General features: G+C 42.7%; 1 protein-coding gene across 1 annotated transcript in view; it reads left to right on the top strand.

Moving 5' to 3' along the window:
• LOC110522080 (5'-3' exoribonuclease 2) overlaps positions 1-24,043 on the top strand; it is a 30,118-nt gene that overhangs the window by 2,098 nt on the left and 3,977 nt on the right. Inside the window, exons 5-27 of the mRNA XM_021600166.3 lie at positions 79-137; positions 328-417; positions 903-975; positions 1,192-1,242; positions 2,391-2,548; positions 2,712-2,786; positions 2,901-3,034; positions 3,146-3,203; positions 3,448-3,555; positions 3,836-3,880; positions 4,285-4,428; positions 7,558-7,646; positions 10,233-10,368; positions 12,147-12,254; positions 12,374-12,463; positions 16,211-16,283; positions 16,450-16,533; positions 16,858-16,955; positions 18,341-18,420; positions 18,515-18,571; positions 19,298-19,366; positions 19,766-19,900; positions 20,623-20,738. Coding sequence (XP_021455841.3) covers positions 79-137; positions 328-417; positions 903-975; positions 1,192-1,242; positions 2,391-2,548; positions 2,712-2,786; positions 2,901-3,034; positions 3,146-3,203; positions 3,448-3,555; positions 3,836-3,880; positions 4,285-4,428; positions 7,558-7,646; positions 10,233-10,368; positions 12,147-12,254; positions 12,374-12,463; positions 16,211-16,283; positions 16,450-16,533; positions 16,858-16,955; positions 18,341-18,420; positions 18,515-18,571; positions 19,298-19,366; positions 19,766-19,900; positions 20,623-20,738 — 2,130 coding nt within the window. The remainder of the gene's footprint in view (positions 1-78; positions 138-327; positions 418-902; positions 976-1,191; positions 1,243-2,390; positions 2,549-2,711; positions 2,787-2,900; positions 3,035-3,145; positions 3,204-3,447; positions 3,556-3,835; positions 3,881-4,284; positions 4,429-7,557; positions 7,647-10,232; positions 10,369-12,146; positions 12,255-12,373; positions 12,464-16,210; positions 16,284-16,449; positions 16,534-16,857; positions 16,956-18,340; positions 18,421-18,514; positions 18,572-19,297; positions 19,367-19,765; positions 19,901-20,622; positions 20,739-24,043) is intronic.

Genomic DNA, 24,043 nt, shown 5'->3' with positions numbered 1-24,043 from the left:
ACATTTAATGACAAATATTTGCCATAACAGAATTACATACTAAATATATGAAACAACTGTTTAATCTTCACCTTTTAGGAGGGTATCTTCCACCTGATGAAATCAAGGAGAGATTTGACAGTAACTGTATCACCCCAGTAAGTATTTGAGGCTTTTCTTGTAGAATAACAATATTTTCTAAGGCTGTGTTACTGTCACCAATATTTTGCAGTGTAAAATGTCTTCATGACGGTGCTAAAGCTGAGATCTCTGATTGCATTTTTGTCAGGCTGCTAAATTGTGAATACTGTCTGGAAATTCATTATTATTCATTTGAATATTCTCTAGGGCACAGAATTCATGGACAACCTTGCAAAGTGTCTCCGTTACTACATTGCAGACAGACTCAGTAATGACCCTGGATGGCGTAACATTACAGTAAGTATTATTGCAAAAAAGGTGATAGCAATTCCGAAAAAGAACACAACACATTCTAATGCATTGGTGGTTTTTAATTTATTTAAAAGCTGACACGTTTTGGCCTCAAGCTGAAACGTTTTAAGTGTTATGTTGGTCAGTTCTTCTGCTCAGACATGTTAAGGCCTTAGAACAGGGGCTGCCCAATCCTCTTCCTGGAGATCTACAGTCCTGTGGGTTTTCAGCCCAACCCTAATTTAATACATCTGATTCTACCAATTTAGCTTTTGAACAAGACCTTAACTAGCTGAGTCAGATATGCTAAATTAGGGTTGGACTGAAATCCTACAGGACCGTAGATCTCCAGGAAGAGGGTTGGGCAGCCCTGCCTTAGAACATTTCTCTATGTGCTTATTGGAAATGAAACCAAGGTCAGGTCTGACATGGTCATATGCATTGAGTATTGCTATCATTGTTCATATGGAAACATTCTTTATTCGTTTTAGGTCATATTGTCTGACGCCAGTGTCCCTGGTGAGGGGGAGCATAAGATCATGGACTATATCAGGCGACAGAGAGGTATGAGCCATTTATGGTCATTTTCAATATGTGGTTATTGGCCCTTTAAAAAAAAAAGGTAATTTGTGACATTGTGATTTCTGCCAGGCATATTACAAGGTCTCAAATGGCCTTCTGTCTTAGTGCAACTTTTTATTTCAAGCTCTGCAATCACATGTATGCTAACTATATGTAATGACTCATAATCCATCCATTTATCTTTTTTGTTTCTCACAGCTCAGCCTCACCATGACCCCAACACACACCACTGTCTTTGTGGAGCTGACGGTAAGCTTTGCACCACAAGGGTCTCTTAAGTATTGAAGAGTAACCAACAATTGGAGAAAGTTGAGCATCTATAGCAAGAGCTTTCCCCAAAGCTGTGTTTTATATATCCTGCAACTTGTAGTTATGAGAGAGCATGATGGGTAAAGACACAAAAGCAAATTAGATGCCACAATTACTGTTAAGACTCTTGTCAAACCAACTTGAAGGTATGTAGATGCAGTGATTCATATTCAGGTTTTGTTGAGTAGTTAACAATGTATTCCCTACAATTATTGACATCTTATTTGAGCCTGACGGGCTCAAGGTCTGTGGTTGACGGTGATGGCGTACATGTTTTGTTTTTCTAAGTCTACGTTTGAGACGTCTATAAATTAAGTTCATGGTAGTCCGTATTAACAGGTTCCTGGTTTCCAGTCCTTAAAAACAGTTAGCATCACTACTTGCAACTCTCCAACCTTGTACATTGTTAGACAATAGAGCGTCACGGTTTTCTGCAGGCCTTATTGTTCTGCTATATTAATGGCCAGTTAGTTTTGAATGGGTGCACTTACACAGGACATGATAGATAAAAGCTTCAGCATTCCATGGTTCATGATGCACTTGGTGAGCAAAGGAGGGATTTTGTTGTATGTAATTAGCTTGAAGAGGAGATTGATACATTCAGGCTGTGTCACAAATGGCATCCTAGGCCTTACATTAGTGCACTACTTTTGACCAGGGTCAGTGGGGCTCTGGTCAAATGTTGTGTACTTTCTAGGGAAACGGTGCCATTTTGGGCGCAGCGCTCTTTCCCCTCCCTCCAAATGGATAAATCATGGTATTGTACGTGCATATTAGCATTTGTAGATGATAATGCAGGCATGGCTCATAATATAGACTAGGTCATTTAATTAACATAATGCCGAAGAAACCAGAGTTAATTGTCCCGGATGACAAAGCATGTATAAAATGCAGTACTTCAGAGCTATTTTCAGCCTTTCAATGTATTCAAGGTTTTCTGTTTGCACAACAATACTGATGAAGGGTCGAAACACGTGGGTTTTTACATTTTAACAATAGACGCTCTTTCATCAACTGCCACTGTTATCCAAGAGTTGCTGAATGTCCTCTTCTATTCTGTTTGCATATTTTATTTTGGATTTCCCTAGCTGACCTTATCATGCTGGGCCTTGCCACTCACGAGCCCAATTTCACCATCATCCGAGAGGAGTTCAAGCCCAACCAGCCCAGGCCCTGTGCTATGTGTGGACAGAAAGGCCATGAGATCAAGGACTGCCAGGGAGTGGCCAGGGAGAAACAGGGAGAGGTACATTGACATTATAGCTATGTCTCCAAGGGCCAGTTTCACAGACATAGATTAGGCCCAGTCCAGGACTAAAAATCATTTTCAATGGAGCTTCTCCATTGAGTTTGTTTTTTTAGTCCAGCACTATGCGTTCATAGTGACCAATGTTGTGTTCTTATTGCAGCATGATGAGTTTGCAGACGCTATGCCGGCTTCTGAACAGGAGTTCATATTCATCAGGCTGTGCGTTTTGCGTGAGGTACGTTCTGTCATATCTTCTTGAATTTCAAAAAATACTGCTAGGATAAGTTGTTGAGGCATGAGTCTCCCCAGTTTTAGATCTGTTTTTCAAGGTTTGTTTCCTTTTCCATAGTACCTGGAGCGAGAGTTGACAATGGCCAGTCTGCCCTTTCCCTTTGACTTTGAGAGGACTGTCGACGACTGGGTCTTCATGTGCTTCTTCGTTGGCAATGATTTCCTGCCTCATTTACCGTCCTTAGAGATTAGGTAAGCCTGACTGAACTGAGATGATGCTTACGGTCTTGAAAACACCTTGACGACAATGAATTCTCGCTCTTTCCATACATTTCAGTTGATGATACTTTTCGTGTCTTTCAGAGAGGGTGCGATAGATCGACTGGTGGGCATCTACAAAGACGTTGTGCACAAGACTGGGGTAAGTGTTGTCAGTGTAGGCTTAGGTATGTCCCCTTCAAGAAAAGTATTTGGTTCAGTTTTCCAAACACCAATTTTTTTAGTCCTGGACTAAAAAGCATGCTCAATTCTCCCCTGAAAAAGATTTTTGGTCCAGGACTAGGCTTAAGTTGTCTAGGACACATGCCCTTAACAGCTGTCCTGACTTTCCTCCTTGCCCAGGTATTTGTTCATAGCCTTAACTTGGTCTTTGTCCCTCCTCACAGGGCTACATCACAGAGAATGGCTTTGTCAAGTTGGAGAGTGTTGAGTTGATCATGCAGGCAATCGGTGTGGCTGAAGACAACATCTTCAAGAAGCGCAAAGAGGATGATGTAAGACTAAGGAGGATCAGTAGCTTTCAGCAGGGAAAGTACTGCTCAATAGATTATGTTCTTCTCTGGCTAAACAGTGGGCTGGGAGATTTTCCGTATGATTTGCATTAACCACTGCATGGGTATTTGATTTAAAATGGCTCGTTCAGGTAGGTATTTGACACTGTCGTTATTTAAGATAATGTGGTTGATGCAAAGGTAAGGGAATTAGTCATTGTGAACTGAAAGCCATGTCTTTTTCCAGCTTCACTGTTTGTAACTAATGGGGTTTGTCTTGCAGGAGGGATTCAAGCGAAGGAATAAGGAGAAAAAGAAGAGGATGAAGGTAAGTGGAAAGATGTACCCATGTTATGGCTATTTGCTTGACAAGATGTTTTGAATGAAGCCCTCAGTCCTCACATTTTCCGTGTTTCTTTGAAAGGACTATGCAAGTTCATTCGTTTCAATGGGCAATCACACGCATGGTATTTTTCATTTATTCTGAACCTGTCTGTGTTGTAGCTCTGTATTGAAGATGAGAACTGTTTGAAATGTTCCCTCAATAGATGTGCACAACTCTGGCCCTTGAGGGCTGCTGCATTGTATGCTAGTTCTTCTTTCTTTGGACTTGACTAATTTAGACCTGGGAAACCAAAAGTCTGCAAGATTTGGAAACGAGAAACCAGGAAACAAGTGGGGAAACTTACGTTGTTAATTGCGAGTATGTGTGTGTGAATTTGTGTTCCATAGGCTCAGCAGCAGGGCCCATCCTACCTGACCAGCGGTCAGTTTGCCCCCCAGGCCCTTGGCGGCAGAGGCAGACCTGAGGTGGTTCAGAATGCCCGGCACCAAGCCTTCGATATGCGGATGCAGGGCAGGGACCAGCACAACAGGGTATGATGAGGGCTGATCATGGGGATATTGCTTCAGGTTAACTTGGTGCAGAAGGAAGACTCCTATTATTTACTAGCCACTAATGAGATGTTAGGGCACAGCAGGCGGTTATGGGACGTTCGTACAACTCTGTGGTTAGTGTCTGCTCTGAGATTGGGGGTTCATTTCCCAACCGAGTCATACCAAGACCACTGCTTGGCACTTGACATCTATGACGTTTCTAGGCCTGACCTCCAGGTGCCCCCCCCCCCCCCCCCCCATTTGATTTTGTTAGTTACTCACTCATATCATATGAGCATGGTGTAAGTCATGGCAAAAGGTGTAGAATTGCAGGAAATTGGCTTTAAAACTGCTTAATTTCTCTGCCCTATTGCAAAATGTGTGAAATTGCACAACATTAACTTTACAGTTGCAGTTTGTAGTGATTTGAAGACTGTACCAGAATGTATGGCTTGTATTGATCAAATGCAGCACAGGAATTGTGTCCATGTTAAATTGTATGCGTGTATATACAGTAAATGAGGGTCCTAGTGGCTCTGTTATGGTGTGAGGTGCATTTTCCTAAGGTCCACTCAACCCCTTAGCGTGCAATGTTAAACGGCAATAAATACACCGCCATTCTGAGTGATCATGGTGAAGCACTTCTATCCTGATGGGAGTGGCCTCTTCCAGGATGACAATACCCTCATCCACATGGCATGAGTGGTCATTGAATGGTTTGATAAGCATGATAACATTGTATGCCATGGCCATCTTGGTCACCAGATCTCAACCTAATTGAACACTTATGGGCGATTCTGGAGCAGTGCCCGAGACAGTGTTTTCCATCAACAAAACACCAAATTATGCAATTTCTCGTGAAAGAATGTTGTTACATCCCTCCAATATATTTCCAGATACTTGTAGAATCTATGCCAAGGTGCATTGAAGCTGTTCTGGTGGCCCAACGCCATATTAAGGCACTGTTGCGTTTCCTTTATTTTGACAGTACCCTGTATGTATCCAGGGCTCTAAAGTGTGACCGTTTTTGGTCTCATATGCTCCTAAATGTTTTGATGTGTGACCAACACCCCCCCCAACTTTTGTAAATTTGTGCATGACGCAGAAATAATGCGGTGCGACTTGAGTTCCACCATCAGCTTGAAGACTGTCCCCTTTTTGGTCAAGGTCAGTCTCTGCAGCAGGAGGGAGAGCAGAGGGGTGGTGACCATCAGATGCAATCAGTCCAGTAAAAATATATACGTTCAATTATTTGAATTTATGCTCACCTGGGTATACCTCATAAGTAATACAACTCATCTATTACCAGTGTGATCATAAACCTTAAGTTTAGCAGTATCATTTTAATATGGTCTGAGAAGAACAACATTGGCAACACAGGGCTATTCAAGCATAGTGGTAATGGATTGGGCCTATAGCCTACTGTACAAACCACATTGATACAACTGTTTTTAATTGATTAGGCCAGACAACGATGGTTTACTGTTTTAAACGGATTTAGATTTTTTCTGAAAAGGTGAGTTGAGTGAGCCACGTTTTTTTTGTTGTATTTATCTGAACTCTCACATTATTTCCCCTTGCTGCCTAGCATTTAGTTTGATACGACGGGGGTTAACATTGTATTCTTGAATTAGAATAAAAGCGTCTGCTAAATGAGATTTTTTTCCTAAGTGACTTGCATAGACTAGGCCTTTACCTTGTAGATGGACAATCATTCAAGGTCTGTCATGTAGCATTGGAAAAAGCGCATTAAAATCCAGCCATTGTGTGGCATCTACAGAATACATTTATTTATTTAACATGCGCAATTAGAAACGTCAATCCACTGAAGCAAATTTGAGCCCAGTCGGCCTATACAGTCAATCCCTCAACACATTCTCATCCGGCTGCCATGAAAAGCCCCCACCTTGGAGTCAGTTACCGCATCATTGTGGAGCTCCTGATCGGCACGTGCCACTGGCAATGCATTTTGCAGGATCTGCAGGCTGTGTTTGGCAGCGCATGATGACTACATTCATTTGAAGTTTTTTGTTGTCTGTCGACCTGCTACAGGCAGAACCGTAAAATGTCATTTATGAATCGCAAATCACCATGCAGCTGACACACTTCGATGCCATCACTCATTTTGATTTCAATCTGGTTGTCCAATGCGATCTGCTTTGCTAATGAATGCCCTGATCTCTGGCCAGTCATTTGGTTTGTTGACATTGTTTTGGGGTATTAATTGCTTCTAATAGGACATAAAATTAAGCATTTAATTGTGGATTTAACCAACTTTGTTTATAACGAGGGACATCCTACATTTAACCTGGACACACACACAGTAGGAATTTCCACCGCCTCAGCCATGCTGGCATGCTAGAGAAATGAAACATCTGCACGTACCGGTTCCAAGCGGGTGTCACTGTTCAATCTGAGGCCCTGAATGTTAACAAGTGTGTGTGATCTGAAGTGGTTTGGTCTTTTACTCTTGGGTATCGGCTTGGGAAATCCTCGAGTGGACAGTGCATCAATTGGCAAAAATAAAAGGTCGAGGGGCATCCGTTAAACTGTAAATCAAGTTTGTCTGGCCTAATTGTTACATAGGCTTACGTTTGTCATGTTACGAAAAAATCTGAGCAGTAGGTCATTTACTACCAATGAAGAATTTTAATTTAGAGCCCTGTATGTACCTGATGTTAAGTCTGAGCGTGGTAGCCATTTTCTATTGATGCCAGTCTTTACAAGTAATTTATTAAAGTTATGAATGTACATTGTAAGAAGCTGTTACAGTGACTCTATTCGCTCTGCTTTTGCTACATAAATGCATGAGAACAATAGCCCGAGTTTGCACACGAATGCGGTGTTCACAAGGGAAGCGTGGCAAAGGGGAAGGTCTTCACTCTCTACTTGAGGTGGTTTTATTTCAATAGGATCAGGTATGAGCTCTCACACAAAGGAGAATATCAGTCCCAACCGCTCTTGCTTCCTCCGATGGTGGAAAAATTGTCCACGCGCTTTCATTTTTAAGTTGCTTTGTGGGTTGCTTCTTGTCAGACTGAAAGATGATGTGGGTATATTTATTTCTAAGGATATGTCTTCCTTGTATGCTATCTCCTGACTGTCTTCTCCGTCTTGTATCTTGTCCAGGCAGGGACCAGTGATGGGCAGGATGGCCGGGGTGTGAAGCGGAAAGCCGAGGACAGCGACAGCGAACCAGATCCTGAAGATAACGTCAGGTAAACGCCTACGCTACAGTCAGTCAGTCAGTCAACCAGGTACTCTGTCAACCATCCAGGCAGGCATCTCAGCTAGGGAGATGGTGTGATTTATGCCTCTCCACTGCAGGGGCCCCTCTGTGGTTTCTTACCACCTCCAACCACCCTCTCCTAGTCCATGCAAGTGATTAATATGGAAAGAAGGAATATTCTCAAATTCCTGATGCGCTCGCCAAAGCTGTTAAATCCATTGGGCTAAATTGGTATTCATGGAGGCTTTCCTGTTACTAGGCTGCTCTCCTTGTGGGCCAGTGTGGAGGATGGACTAGACAGATGCTGCTCATCCTTGATTATGTGTGCAGAATGGCACTGCATCGCCAATCTACTAGTATGTCGAAACCATTACACTACTTCTTAAAGAAGCAAACTAGTTTGTCTCCCAAGCCTTCATAGAAATGGACTACTATGGTAATTACCAGATCCTGTATGTAAGATGAGGAAATGGTGCTCTATATGTTACTCTGCATAGTGACAAACAATGCAAAGCCTGAGAATGGTTTTATTGATGAGCAGGCCCAATGCTTTCATCCTTACTTGTTAGAAGGCTTTGTCACCTATACAAAAGGAGTCGACAACAGTTAAGTAAAATTATATACTGTGCCTCCAGTATTCAGACCCTTGACTTTTTACACATTTTGGTACGTTACAGCCTTATTCTTAAGGGGGAAAACAATTGAATCAATCTACACTACCCCATAATGACAAAGCAAAAACAGTTTTTTACATTTTTGTCAATTTATAATAATAAAAAATATTACATTTACATAACTATTCAGACCCTTTACTCATTACTTTGTTGAGGCACCTTTGCCAGTGATTACAGCAACGATTCTTCTTGGGTTTGGTGCTACAAGTTTGGCACTTGTATTTGGGGAGTTTCTCCCCTTCTCTGCAGATCCTCTCAAGCTCTGTCAGGTTGGATGGGGAGCGTTGCTCCACAGCTATTTTCAGGTCACTCCAGAGATGTTAGATCGGGTTCAAGTCCAGGCTCTGGCTTGGCTGCTCAAGGACAATCAGAGACTTGTTCCAAAGCCACTCCTGTGATGTCTTGGCTGTGTGCGTAGGGTCGTTGTCCTGTTGGAAGGTGAACGTTTGCCCCAGTTGGAGGTTCTGAGCGCTCTGGAGCAGGTTTTCATCAAAGATCTCTGTACTTTGCTCTGTTCATCTTTGCCTCGATTCTGGCTAGTCTCCCAGTCCCTGCCGCTGAAAAACATCCCCACAGCATGATGCTGCCACCACCGTGCTTCACCGTAGGGATGGTGCCAGGTTTCCTCCAGACGTGACACTTGGCATTCAGGCTAAAGAGTTCAATCTTAATTTCATCAGACCAGAGAATCTTGTTTCACATGATCTGAGAGTCTTTAGGTGCCTTTTGGCAAACTCCAAGCGGGCTGTCATGTGCCTTTTACTGAAAAGTGCCTTCTGTCTGGCCACTCTACCATAAAGGCCTGATTGGTGGCGTGCTGCGGAGAGGGTTGTCCTTATGGAAGATTCTCCACAGAGGAGCTCTGATTGTCCATCAGGCTCTTGGTCACCTCCCTGATCAAGGCCTTTCTCCCCGGATTGCTCAGTTTGGCTGTGTTCCATTTAAGAATGATGGGGGCCACTGTTCTTGGGGACTTTCAATGCTGCAACAGGTATTTCTGTTGGATTTTCACATTTTTTCAAAATTTGTTTTCGCTTTGTCATTATGGGGTATTGTACAAGGTTGCAGTTTTGCTAGCAGGAGTTTCAGGCAGGGCCCAGGTAATACAATAGTTAATGCAATGTTTCCAGTTCCTTGCAGACAGGCCATGCGTAGCCAATGTGATTTATAGGATATTCATATTCATCAGGGTTTTTTCTTCCTGAATGCTGCAATGTTTTGGTTTGTTGGCTTTATGTAGGTTGTTTTTTGCAAGTTACTTTTAGATTTGTTTAATTTTCATTTACAATTTTGATTACCCACACTACCTTTTATTTTGAGATATAAAGACTTTATTATACACGAAAAATGTGCATATGAAAATCATAACTGGCATGCAGATCAGTGGAAATTGTAGAGTAAATTGCCACTCCAAATTGAAAAGGTTGCTGATCGCTGGTGTAGCCTATTACCGGCAAAGTCAGGAGCGTAACGGCAGCGAAGGTCAGTGGGAGGAGGAGGGTCGGGAAAAGATGTATAATCTCTCGCTCTCTAAAAAGAAAAATCAGTTTAGGCTAAATTGATCTCTGGCTTCCTATTTTTAGAAATGCATCTTCATTTTTAATGTCAGTGCTTAAAGCAGCAACGCTCTGCCTACATATAGTGGATTTTATTCAAACATAGTGTGTGTGTGTATATGTTTCTCTCTCAATGTTTAAGAATCGATTGGCCGAAAGAACAGATGCCTCTCGGTTGACCAAGATTTATTTATTGGGGCGCAGCCCAATGATTTATAATTATGTTCCTGCACCCTGACACACATCGTCTCGTAGCTGAATCTAGTTGCCTAACCCCCACAATAGAACATGAACACCACTCCATGTGCATGAATGGGGAAATGAATACGACTGTCCCTGTGTTAGGTTGTGGGAGGATGGCTGGAAGCAGCGATACTACAAGACCAAGTTTGACGTTGACGCGACTGACGATGATTTTCGCAAAAAGGTGGTCATGTCCTACGTGGAGGGTCTCTGCTGGGTCCTGAGGTACTACTACCAGGTACAACACTAACTCAAACCGACGTTTATTTGTCATATGCACGGGATGCAGAGTCACATACACAAGGCCGTACTTTAAAAGCTTAACCTGCACAGCTGAGAACTAACATCATAACGTCCCTCTCAGAATGGGCTTTTAAAAAAAACAAGGCCTGGTCAAATTGGGTGGGTCATCTTTCAATGGTCAATTATTTGACTGATTATTGAGCAGTATTAAGTTGAAATTGGAAGAAAAAAAAATCTCTCTCTCTCTGAAAATGTACACTTCAACCCATAATTTCAGGTCTCAGGGGATTACGACATACTCTCTGGAGGTCTTTGTTCGGTATCTGATGACTCAAGCTGTCCTCGCTACTCTGTTTGCTTTGTCACCGAACAACCCCCCCCCCAAAAAAAAAAAAAACAGTTTAAATGTTAGTTGTAGATGCAGATCCTGATCTTTAACTTAAAATGTAATAATTAGGTGTTGGTTCTCTCCAGAAGATCCTAGTCTAAATCAGACTGGTGTTTAGGGATTTGTCCAAGGTAATTGTGAGCCCTGTGCATGCGGGGCCCTTGTGTTGACACCACATGCTCGGCAATCAACAGCAGTCCCGGGGGACGGCCTGAATGTATTCATTACCCGGGCCCTCCATTGATGGAGACGTGTCTCGTAGTTTCCGCCAGACATTCACCGGGCTGGTTGTGCCACTGGAGTTATGATGCATGCACACATGTTGCCAAACGCTGTGGGAAAACGGAACGGTTTAGTCGGACGCCAAAACACAAAGCTAAAGCTCATACCCATTTTTATTTTTATTAGTAGGATCGCTCTGCATAACATGGCGTTACCTTGATTTGTCACGTTGTTCGTTTAAAAACAATCGATTTGCACCGGGGGAATTTGATTATGTATATGTTCTAGGGCTATGTAAATATTTAAACATGGGTATTTGGCTGTTTTTGTCCGACTCACGCATTCTTATCCTGTGTTGGCACAGTGGGCCACCTTTTTTTGTTATTTGAATGAGTTACCTTTTCATAATAGACTTGTCTGTGTTTTTTAAATGAGTTTTGCCAAGTCTGATGTGAAGACTGTTGAAATGATTAGGGGCACCTCGTTCTCTACGAGAAGAGCATTCTAACCAGCCAGCCGGTGACGGTCATTCATTAGCCGAGGATAAGCGTTTCAGGGTTGGATTCTTTGGGTTAATATTTTTTATCACCTCTGCCTTGTGTGTGTGTGTGTGTGTGTGTGTGTATATGAAAATACATAAAATATTGGATGACATGAATTTCAGTGTTCATTTTGTTAGTAAGTGAAGAGGTACTAAACTGCTATTGGAAAGTGTTTTTTATGGCATGTTCATGGATTTCCCACTTCCAAGTCCTTCCCACCATTCCTTCCTTACACTGATTAAACTTCATGGTTTAGCAACTTCTACTACTTCCATTTTCCAGTTTTCCCCTGAGTATGCAATCTTATAAGATTTAAATGTCAGTCATACTCACGGGCAAATGTCACCTAGATTAGTGTCATGTAGGCTATATATAATTAAAATGGAATTTATTCACACTTGGGCATCCTTTTTAGTAGGCTATCTATTGATTATTTTACTGTTGAATTGCCATTTCCGCAAATGAATATTTACACAAATAAAAGATGAGTAAAGTAAAATTCTGCGGTGATTGGGCCCCAGTTAGCCAGTCATCTAATTAGTCCACTGTCAGTGCAGTTGGTGAGGTATTGGAGGATTATTTGTCCGGGCCGTCTCAACTGTTTCTGTTGATTTTTGACAGGGGTGCGCATCCTGGAAGTGGTACTTCCCGTTCCACTACGCCCCGTTCGCCTCAGACTTCAAAGACATCAAAGGCATGTTCACCGACTTCGAGCTTGGGACCAAGCCGGTAAGAATGGTCTGGCTGCAGGCTTCTTTTTTTTTTCTGTCATTCCACTTCAGTCTTCCCCTGGTTTAAGCCTGTAATGTTCTGTGTGGCGTGTTCTAGTCTGTTGCTGTGTGTTTCAGTTCAAGCCCCTGGAGCAGCTGATGGGTGTTTTCCCTGCTGCCAGTGGAAATTTCCTACCCGAAACATGGCGGTCACTCATGAGCAATCCAGTAAGTTTTTACTTGATATTACACATTTTCAGCATAAAATGTTATTGTTGATAGTGTACACATAGGAGACCATAAATATACAGTGAGCTCAAACTATTGGAACAGTGACCCATTTAGTTGTTTTTGGCTCTGTACTCCAGTGCTTTGGATTTGGAAGGCTACACTAAAGTACATTTAGGGTATTTTCATCCATGTCAGGTGAACAGTTTAAAAATGTGCAACACTTTTTGTACATAGTCTGCCGAAGTTTAGCCTTAGCCAAATACGTTTAAACTCAGTTTTTCACAATTCTTGACATTTAATCCTAGTAAAAATGGCCTGTATTAGGTCAGTTAGGATCACCACTTTATTTTAAGAATGGGAAATGTCAGAATAATAGTAGAATTTATTTCAGCTTTTATTTCTTTAATCACATTCCCAGTGGGTCAGAAGTTTATACACACTCAATTAGTATTTGGTAGCATTTCCTTTAAATTGTTTAACTTGGGTCAAATGTTTCGGGCAGCCTTCCACAAGCTTCCCACAATATGTTGGGTGAATTTTGGCCCATTCCTCCTGACAGAGCTGGTGAGTCAGGTTTGTTGGCCACACTTTTTCAGTGCTGCCCACAAATTGTCTATAGGATTGAAGTCAGGGCTTTGTGATGACTACTCCAATACCGTGACTTTGTTGTCCTTAAGCCATTTTGCCACAACTTTGGAAGTATGTTTGGGGTCATTGTCCATTTGGAAGACCCATTTGTGACCAAGCTTTAACTTCCTGACTGATGTCTTGAGATGTTGCTTCAATATATCCACATAATTATCCTCCATCATGATGCCATCTATTTTGTGAAGTGCACCAGTCCCTCCTGCAGCAAAGCACCCCCACAACATAATGCTGCCACCCCTGTACTTCACGGTTGGGATGGTGTTCTTTGGCTTGCAAGTCTCCCCCTTTTTCCTCCAAACATAACGATGGTCATTATGGGCAAACAGTTCTATTTTTGTTTTATCAGACCAGAGGACATTCCTCCAAAAAGTACGGTATTTGTCCCCATGTGCAGTTGCAAACCATAGTCTGGCTTTTTATGGTGGTTTTGGAGCAGTGGCTTCTTCCTTGCTGAGCGGTCTTTCAGGTTATCTATGTAGGACTCGTTTTACTGTGGATATATGTTTCATCCAGCACCTTCACAAGGTCCTTTGCTGTTCTGGAATTGATTTGCACTGAAGTACGTTCACCTCTAGGAGACAGAACGCGCCTCCTTTCTGAGCGGTATGATGGCTGCGTGGTCCCATGGTGTTTATACTTGCGTACTATTGTTTGTACAGATGAACGTGGTACCTTCAGGCATTTGGAAATTGCTACCAAGGATGAAAGACTTGTGGAGGTGTACAATTATTTTTCTGAGGTCGGAGGGCTGATTTCTTTTGACTTTCCCATGATGCCAAGCAAAGAGGCACTGAGTTTGAAGGTAGGCCTTGAAATACATCCACAGGTACACCTCCAATTGACACAAATAATGTCAATTAGCCTATCAGAAGCTTCTAAAGCCATTTTCTGGAATTTTCCAAGCTGTTTAAAGGCACAGTCAACTTAGTGTATGTAAACTTCTGACCCACTGGAATTGTGATACAGTGAATTATAAGGGAAATCTGTCTGTAAACAATTGTTGGAAAAATTACTTGTCATGCACAAAGTAGATGTCCTAACCGACTTGCCACAACTATAGTTTGTTAACAAGAAATTTGTGGAGTGGTTGAAAAATGAGTTTTAATGATTCCAACTTAAGTGTGACTTCAACTGTATATAATGTATTGTGTAATTTTGGAGTATTTTTGTTGTAAATAAGATTAAATGTTTCCAAACACTTCTACATTAATGTGGATGCTACCATGATTATGGATGCATTTTGAATGAGTGAGAAAGTTAGTCATAGTGTATTTGTGCATCTAAGTATGTGGACACCTGCTCGAACATCTCGTTCTAAAATCATGAGCATTAATATGGAGTTGGTCCCCCCCCTTGCTGCTATAACAGCCTCCACTCTTCTAGGAAGGCTTTCCACTAGATGTCTTCTGGGAAAGCTTTCCAATAGATGTTGGAACATTGCTGCGGGGTACTTCAGCCGCAAGCATTAGGGAGGTCGGGCACTGATGTTGGGTGATTAGGCCCGGCTCGCAGTCGGCGTTCCAATTCATCCCAAAGGTGTTTGATGGGGTTGAGGTTGGGGCACTGTGCAGGCCAGTCAAGTTCTTCCACATCGACCTAGACAAACCATTTCTGTTTGGACTTTGCTTTATGCACAAGGACATTGCTGAAACAGGCAAGAGCCTTCCCCAAACTGTTGCCACCAAGTTGGAAGCACAGAATCATTTACAATGTCATTGTATGCTGTAGCGTTAAGATTTCCCTTCCCAGAGGCCTAGCCTGAACCATGAAAAACAGCCCCAGACCATTATTTCTCTATGTATTGGGGCAGGTAGTCTTCTCCTGGCATCCGCCAAACCCAGATTCGTCTGTTGGACTGCCAGGTAGTGAAGCGTGATTTATCACTCCAGAGAATGCGTTTCTACTGCTCCGGAGTCCAATGGCGGTGAGCTTTACACCACTCTAGCTGACGCTTGGCATTGCGCATGGTGATCTTAGGCTTGTGTGCGGCAGCTCAGCATGGAAACCCATTTCATGAAGCTCCTGACGAACATGTCTTGTGCTGACGTTGCTTCCAGTAGTGAGGGTTGCGACCGAGGATGATTTTTACTCTTCAGCCCTTGGCGGTTTCGTTATGAGCTTCTGTGGCATACCACTTCACGGCTGAGCCGTTGTTACTCGTAGACATTTCCACTTCACAATAACAGCACTTACACTTGCCCGGGGCAGCTCTAGCAGGGCAGAAATTTGACTTCCTATGTCGGTGCCACGTTGAAAGTCACTGAGCTCTTTAGTGAGGCCATTCTACTGCCAATGTTTGTCCTAGGAGATTGCTTGATTTTTTTGGGTGTGGCTGAAATGGTCAACATACTTTTGTGTATTTTATTGAATCATACCCCCCCCCCCAAAAAAAATGTTTAAGTTACCTTGTCTGAGAGCATTATGACACCGCTGTGGGGCTCTATTGTAATGGTGAGAGGTTAGCATGTCTTGGGTATCATCATGATTCATTCAGGACCACCTGTAATTATTGTAAAGTAGAAGTGTTTAGAAATATTTTTGTGCTGGAGTTTCATGGTCCAGGCTGTATCACATCCGGCCATGATTGGGAGTCCCATAGGGCGAATAAACAAGCGTACACTCAATAACACAGTAGAAAAAAAGTCTATATACAGTGTGTGGGAAGGCAATAAAATAGGCCATAGTAGCGAAGTAATTACAATTTAGCAGATGTGCAAGTAGTGATACTGGTGTGCAAAAGAGCAGTAAAGTAAATAAAAACAATATGGGGATGAGGTAGATTGGGTGGGCTATTTACAGATGGGCAATGTAAAGCTGCAGCGATCGGTTAGCTGCTCAGATAGCTGATGATTTAAAGTTAGTGAGGGGGAAATAAGTCTCTTAACTGACTTGCCTAGTTAAATTTATTTATTTTTAATTAAAAATTAATTGAGTACAGTCCCAATGTGTTTGCAGCTCACTGTAAATGATATTGTCTGTGTGGGATACTATCCAAATAATAAAGTGTGACCAATGTTGCCATCATATTAGTTGCTAAACTGCTACACTGCTTCTGTTTGTCACTAATTCCCCAACCTGGCACTTGTTCTCCAACAGGAGTCCTCAATCATTGACTTCTACCCTGACGACTTTGCCATTGACTTGAATGGCAAGAAGTATGCTTGGCAAGGTAAGTCGACAGGTTAATTGACCTGAACACCTTGGCATGGCACTGAATGCAGGTCGGTGTGCTTTGCTTGCTCTTCCGGGTTTCGAACGGCTAAACACTCAAGCGCTACTGCTAATGTAAAAAGAACTTTGAAATGCGTTTTGACTGTTTTCACCTTTTTGTGTAGGCGTTGCATTGCTTCCCTTCGTGGATGAGCGCCGTCTCAGGGCAGCCCTGGCTGAAGTCTACCCAAACCTCTCTCCAGAGGAAAGTGAGTAATAGGACTCTTCAACTTCAAGCCACCATTGTAAACCACTCCTTCAGAATATATATTTTTTTAAGTGGTAGTCACAGTACTTTATTAATGAAATATTTGAAGTGTGAAAACCACTCCTTGACGATGAATGTCACACTTCTTTGTTTCTGAAGTATTCCATGTGTGAAGTTTGTGCCCTGTGTTCAATTGGCAATGTCTTTTTCAATGACAGTTGTCAGTGCCGATCAATAGGTTTAATATGTAAAGTACTCCCTTACAGGAATCCTTTTGAATATTGACTTAGTCGGTCCGCTAATGTGTTCACTCTCTTTGTTTCAGACAAGAGGAACAGCCTTGGCAGTGATATGCTGTTTGTGGGGAAGTCTCATTCTATCTGTGACTTCATCCAGGAACTGTACCGTGGAGAATCTCACGAGGTATGGCAAGAAAGCAGCATCCCTGCAATTTGATCACATCATCCTAATAAACTCAGTAAAAAAAGAAACATCCCTTTTTCAGGACCCTGTCTTTCAAAGATAATTTAGTTAAAATCCAATTGACTTCACAGATCTTCATTGTAAAGGGTTTAAACACTGTTTCCCATGCTTGTTCAATGAACCATAAACAATTAATGAACATGCACTTGTGGAATGCTTGTTAAGACACTAACAGCTTAAAGACAGTAGGCAAATAAAGTCACAGTTGTGAAAACTTGGGTCACTAAAGAAGCCTTTCTACTGACTCTGAAAAACACCAAAAGAAAGATGCCCAGGGTCCCTGCTCATCTGCGTGATCGTGCCTTAGGCATGCTGCAAGGAGGCATGGGGACTGCAGATGTGGCCAGGGCAATAAATTGCAATGTTCATACTGTGAGATGCCTAAGACGGTGCTACAGGGAGACAGGACGGACAGCTGCTCATCCTCGCAGTGGCAGACCACGTGTAACAACACCTGCACAGGATCGGTACATCCGAACATCACACCTGCGGGACAGGTACAGGATGGCAACAACTGCCCGAGTTACACTAGGAATGAGCATTACGCCGAGGCCTGTACTCTGGAGCGGATTTGAAGATGGAGGGTCCGTCATTTTCTGGGGCGGTGTGTCACAGCATCATCAAACTGCCTGCAATGACAAGCTCAATCTCAAAGCTGTGCTTTACAGGAAAGCCATCCTCCTCCCTGTGGTACCCTTCCTGCAGGCTCATCCTGACATGACCCTCCAGCAGGACAATGCCACCAGCCATACTGCTCGTTCTGTGCGTGATTTCCTGCAAGACAGGAATGTCAGTGTTCTGCCATGGCCAGCAAAGAGCCCGGATCTCAATCCCATTGAGCACGTCTGGGACCTGTTGGATCGAGGGGTGAGGGCTAGGGCCACCCCCCCCAGAAATGTTCGGGAACTTGCAGGTGCCTTGGTGGAAGAGTGGGGCAACATCTCACAGCAAGAACTGGCAAATCTGGTGCAGTCCATGAGGAGGAGATGCACTGCAGAACTTAATGCAGCTGGTGACCACACCAGCTACTGGCTGTTACTTCCCCCCCTTTGTTCAGGGACACATTATTCCATTTGTTAGTCACATGTCTGTGGAACTTGTTCAGTTTGTCTCAGTTGTTGAATCTTATGTTCATACAAATATTTACACAAGTTTGTTGAAAAAAACGCAGTTGACAGTGAGGATTTTTTTTTTTTTTTGCTGAGTTCATTTGTGTAGTTGAACTCCCTTAAACAGTTGCAATTACTGACAGGACTATCCTGGCTAAATACATAAACCATTACATTAAAATGAACTTTAAGCAATAGTATGTCTGTTTACCTCAGGGCACCGAGATGCCGGCGGAACTATGCCATGGAATTCAAGGTACATTGACTCTTGACGGAGACCCTATCCTACCAGATAAGTAAGGAACATCTATTTTCTCATCACTCTTTTTGATACATTATTCGTCTTTCTCTGGAGAGAATCATGGCTAACCTATGTGCTTTTGTTCTTAGACCAGTGGAGTCTCCCATCCCCATGCTACGGGACATTGCACAGAACAGTGCCATTGGGTAAGGATTGTCTTTTACCTTAGTCACACCAGTTGGTCTTCCCAGTTGGGACACGTGCACGTTTGTATAAAGACTGAATTTCCTACAAATGTTCACCTGAAGGGCCAGTTGACAATCCTCAGAGCGATAGTCGTAAGGGCACATTACTGCTTTACGTTACATGATTGATCTCGACCAGGAGAAGAAATTTAAGGTCATCTTCTGTGTGAAACCAATTTCAAGTTTTCCTTCAGTGGTCGACTTCAAATGCTCATTTACCGCATGATAGAAAAAGTCCTTGGATGTAACGACCTGCTTGGCCCTCTGGGGGTCAGCTTCTAAGAGGTGCTGAGACTCCCTTGTTCTCAGTGGGTTTGTGTCCCAAATGGCACCCTATTCCGTATATAGTCCACTGCTTTAGACCAGGATATAGGGGTTAGGGTGCCTTTTGGGACATGGCCTCTCTCATTCACACTGGAAGTAGAGCAAAGCTGATGTCAAACGGAATTGATGCCATTTTCTACGACCAGCGCTGGAGTATCCGATTTAAATGCCTTGGCTCGCTATTTCTCCTTGGGGCAGGATGGTTATTAAATTCATTGCCAATGCAAGGCTTGGAGTTGGCTTTGCCTGGAGTTTCACCGAAATGTAAACTTTTTAAGGAGTACTGTTTAAAAAAAAAATTAACTCACAAATTCAATTATTCATAAAATAAATGGTTGTAAAATTCATTTTTTTTCTTGGCAGAGTGAAATATAAGGACCCACAGTTTGGAGAGACCTTTGTGTTCAAGGCTGTCATTCTTCATGGAGCAAAGTAAGTTATTGCAATGCATTGTTTTATAATTAACATGTTCCCATTGAGTCAGAGCTGTATATTATCTTACACCTTCTGTATGTGCTTAGACACATTGCTTAAAGAACAATGTTAATATAGTGTAAAATCTTTATCTTAAATGTTATCAAAATACTTATTGCTACACCTTTTTAAAATGGTTTGTCAATTGAATTTGTACACCGCGTCTGATTTTAAAGAATGGCATCCACTATATTTGTCATTTATCACTCATGTCTCCCTGTCCCCTTTGAGAAAGTCATAGTGTGTTCATTGTCTTTTCATTTTTTGGTGGATCATGGAGCTCTTTATGACCAGTGTGGTGTTTCCTATTCTGTTACTGTTTTGTGTGGAAAAATAAAGTGTCTCCTTGTCTCTCAGGATTCCTGCCAAGGTGCTAAAGCCTGGAGACTGGGAGAGGGGTAACCGTGGTAGGGGTAACTGGAGGCCCCAACTGGGCTTCAACTCCAACCGGCAGCAGGTCCATCTGGACCAGTCAGCCTTCAGGGCCCTGGGGTACGTGCACATCTCTTCAGACTAGACAGTATTTACCATTTTAGACTTGCAAGCCAGACCAACTTGTATGATATCCCTTCAATGGTCACCCTTTGATATATGATATCTAAGCTCTTTAACTTAGTCAGACTTTCACAGAAGGCTGTTTGTTTACTGTTAAGTTGTTTATACAGTAAATACAGTTGAACCAAGCTCATGGAAAGTCCAAGAATGGATGTACCAATCCCGGAATGCCCCTTTAAGGAACTTGGGTAATTGAACATCTGGCTGATTCTGGACTGTAGCATGTTCAGGAATGAATTATGCATGCTGCCAAAGAAACCTGATGTATTCAGAAATGTTTTTTGTCCACCAAATCCTTAATTCTGTAATTTAAACAGTTATTTGCCTTGATGGGGCCAAATGGGCAGGTGTTTAGAGACTGGTAATTAGGAAAACCTGGCATAAATTAGTTATTTATTTTTCGTCCCCCCCCCCCCCCCCCCCCCCAGAGTTTGGTATGCTTGTGTTGTGACAGCAAATGGTTAGTATTAGCAGCTATAATATATAAAAATGTATGTGTAGGCATCTGATGCACCCGATGTGTTACTCAATGAAGAAGCCGGCCACATTAGGGTTAGTAGTCAGCTATTTGACTGGCAGCTGGGGCTTAAGGAACAGTGTGTATGGAACAGCCTATAGCAAATTATTTAATATCTGTGACTTACGCTGCATGTTTTCAGTCACAGCATTAACCGACAGCAGCAGGGAGGTGGGCAGTACAGCAACGCTCCACCCCCTGGCAACTACCACCAGGGGAACTACAGCAGGCCCCCCCACAGTGGTGGTCACTTCTCACGTAAGTCCTCTTACACACACACACACACACACACAGTCAGGCCTTAGACAAACACAATCGCTGCATCTCCCATTTAAAAAAGTCTTTACGTGTTCAATGCAGGTGTCGAGTAGTAACTATCTGAATAGGTGATAGAAAAGCTAGCAAAGATGGACAGTAATCTCAGATCCAAAAAGCCGTTTTGTTGCATCCTTTCTTACTTGCTGCTACATTTCACTTCCTTTGTCTTCGGCTGACATATTGTACCTCTTCTAAGAATAAAAATAACTATATATTATACAATTAAATGGCCCTTTTGTTCAACACTGGGGAGTTGGAATGGCGTAATCTGGAGTGGGCCGTTCTCTCTCTCTCGGTCTCCTAGCCCCTAATCAGAGGCTCCTGGTTGTCCCCAGGCCCCGGTCTCAGCCCCATGCTCCTCTGATAGCAGAGCTCTGCTCAAAAGTAGTACGCTATACAGGGAATAGTGAGCCATTTGGGACGCAGGCTCAGTTCTCCAATTTGACTTTGATGTTCCCATTTGCAAGTTGATGAATAATCTCATCTGGCTGCTGATAGCTTGTGGGGGAGCAGAGGCTATTCCAGTGGCACTTGATGCAAATAAGGCTTTTGGTTCCCTCGGATTGCGGCAGCCTCCCTTGGCCTCTGCTGTTCATCCCTGATGGTAAACTTGCCAATTAGCAGCGTAGGACCGAACTTCATCCTCTTTCTTTCTATATTAGTTATTTTGATTAAGGCAATCAGGGTTAATACTCTGGCCCATCTGATTGTGGGCCTGTTTCTCTTCAAATTGTCACTTTATGTAACGGTGGGATTTTTAAAATTCATGGTCTTCTAGTCCTGACGATACAATTCGCCAAACTGCAGGAATAATACAAATGTAACAGCTTAATTTTAGCGTACTGTCCCTTTGACACTTGCCTCGAATAACCAACGGCACAAATTATATTTTCAATAACAATTTTTTTTTTTTTACATTTAATTTTGCTGTTTGAAGCTGGTGTACAAAAGACTCGATTTGAACTGAAGAACGGGAAACATGGAAATGGAGCACGTACAACAGATCTGCCTCTTTTTTTTTACACTTTCAATGAGTGACCGATCTATAACTTGTTTTCAATGAGAATTAAATCCATAACTTGCATTTATATTTGAATTTGGTCAGATTGCCCCAAAAGTGACATTGCAGCTTTAAGTCAGAGGGAACTTTACATCAAATAATTGTGTGTGTGTGTATATTCCCATTCCATCCATAAGAGAATCTAGCAGTTTTAGTCAACCAATTTATAAAAAGATGCACAGATTAACTAGTCTATATATGGTGTGAGACGATATTGGTCCCAACAGCACAATTAGCCAGACAAGTTATTGAGACGAGACTACAAATGTGACAACTCTGGGACAGTAGGGAGCTCAGCGCTCAAAGGCTTTTGTTGCTGTGAACTGTCTCTCTCAGGGAGGATCCACTAGGTTGTCAGTAATCACCCTGGTCAGGTTGGGGCCTTTTGTGTTGGGTTGGGGGTGGCTCCTGTGTCGCTGATTAGTGGTGCTGGCTGCACTGGGAGACTGCGGGTGGTAATGAGATTGTCGAGTGCTTCTGGACACACTGGCCCCTCTGATAAAAGCCTTCTGGGACGATCCCATTTGATTGGATGTGTGGTAGACTGGAGAGGGTTGAAACCAAAGTTAACTTCCCCTTTCAGCGTGCCACTACCTCCTGCGGTGATGTGTCAACCGGCTGCTTCTGAAACATGCTGCGGGGTTTTGTTGGGCCTAATAAAAACAGCTGCTGTGTAATGACCCAACGGAGAGACACCGCCGGTGGCCATTAGTCTTCTGACGTCCAGTCACATTGTACTAGCAACTTTGTCACTGCATTATTAGAAGTTGCACTTTTTTAAGGCATTCTCATGGAATTCAGTTGATTCTAATTTCAGGCCGAAAGGTCTAGGCATAGAACGTTGCCAACTGTTGGAAGAAAAAGGGAGTTGGTTTGAGCTAGTTGTTATCCCTTGGGTTAATACAGGGAATGTGAAGTGTACTGGGGGACTTTAGGCGTAATCGTTCGTTGTCTTTTGTGTCACATGGCTTGGAGCTCTAGAGTTTTAGATCATTGTTAATTAAGGAGAAGGACAGGCGCCTAATTGTAATTTCCTCCTTTGACTGACTTGCCGGTCATCAGGACAGAAGACGGATGACAATGTTACCGGAGTATAATTGGGGCCAGAGTGGGTGGTCTGCAATAAGGTTGTTGGTCCACAAGATTATTAACTGTCAAGATTTACAAGTCCACAGATGCAACCTAATCACTTTGTTTGGATGAACAGTTATGCGTTGTTAGTCTGTTTCAATTGTACGTAGTTCTTATCTGTAGAATTTTCAATCACTTGACAAACATCTATTGTGGTCAATTTTACTCCACCCCGCAAGTCAGACTGACCAGTCCATATTCTCTTGGTCATCTCAGACCATATTATTAAACTCTCTCTCCATAACATTGAGCATTGGCCTCAAAGTGAAACTTTTGTTGTGCTGTGCCAGCAGGCCAAACGCTTATTTCCACATATCCCATCCCCTCCTATCAAACATTTTTAACACCAACCTCCAATCCAGGTTTGTAAATGACTGGCTTTCCTTTGCTGAAGTTCTTTTCATTTCACCCCGCCCCCTCTCCTCCCGTCTCAGCCACTCACCAGGCCTGCCCCTATAAACAAACAAGTCCAGGGCTTGCAGCTGGTCATTGCCTTGGCAACAGCGGATCTGGAAGAAGCCGCTCTCGCTACTTTTTAAAAAGTGTGGCTTTGTGAAGGGGCTCGCCGCGATGGAACCAGGGGTACTTGAGTCATCCACAATGCTGCACGCTGAATGCTTATTTCATTTGGCTGGAGACAAGAAATGCAAATGCAGCATTTTTTTTTACCCCCACCTCAAATCCTATTGTGGTTTAGTGCTTGAATGGGCTTAATTTTATCATTGTGACTTTCTTTTGATCAGTTTTTAGGTTGAAATCTATTGGTTTCATATTGAGGTTAAGGCTGAAGTGAACTGGGTTAATTAACTTTTAATACATTTTTACATAGTCTGTTGTATGCTAAACCTGAGTTTCCGTTTTGATTCGCAAACATTGCGTGCAACAGATTTAACTTTCACTCGAAGGGATTGCTTTGGAATGGATTCCTTGGAATCTCACTTTGTTTCAAACTAGCATTTTCACTAAACAGAGAAGTCTCATAGCTGGTTTTATCTATGCAATATGTACGGAGGTGTATAAAAATGACACTGATGGCAACTCATCAGTACCAAAT

The sequence above is a fragment of the Oncorhynchus mykiss genome, chromosome 4 (assembly GCF_057628025.1).
Source record: "Oncorhynchus mykiss isolate SJ-2025 chromosome 4, ASM5762802v1, whole genome shotgun sequence".
Lineage (NCBI taxonomy): Eukaryota > Metazoa > Chordata > Actinopteri > Salmoniformes > Salmonidae > Oncorhynchus > Oncorhynchus mykiss.
The sequence above is the reverse complement of the archived record's forward strand: the minus strand, read 5'-3'. Positions and strand labels throughout refer to the sequence as shown.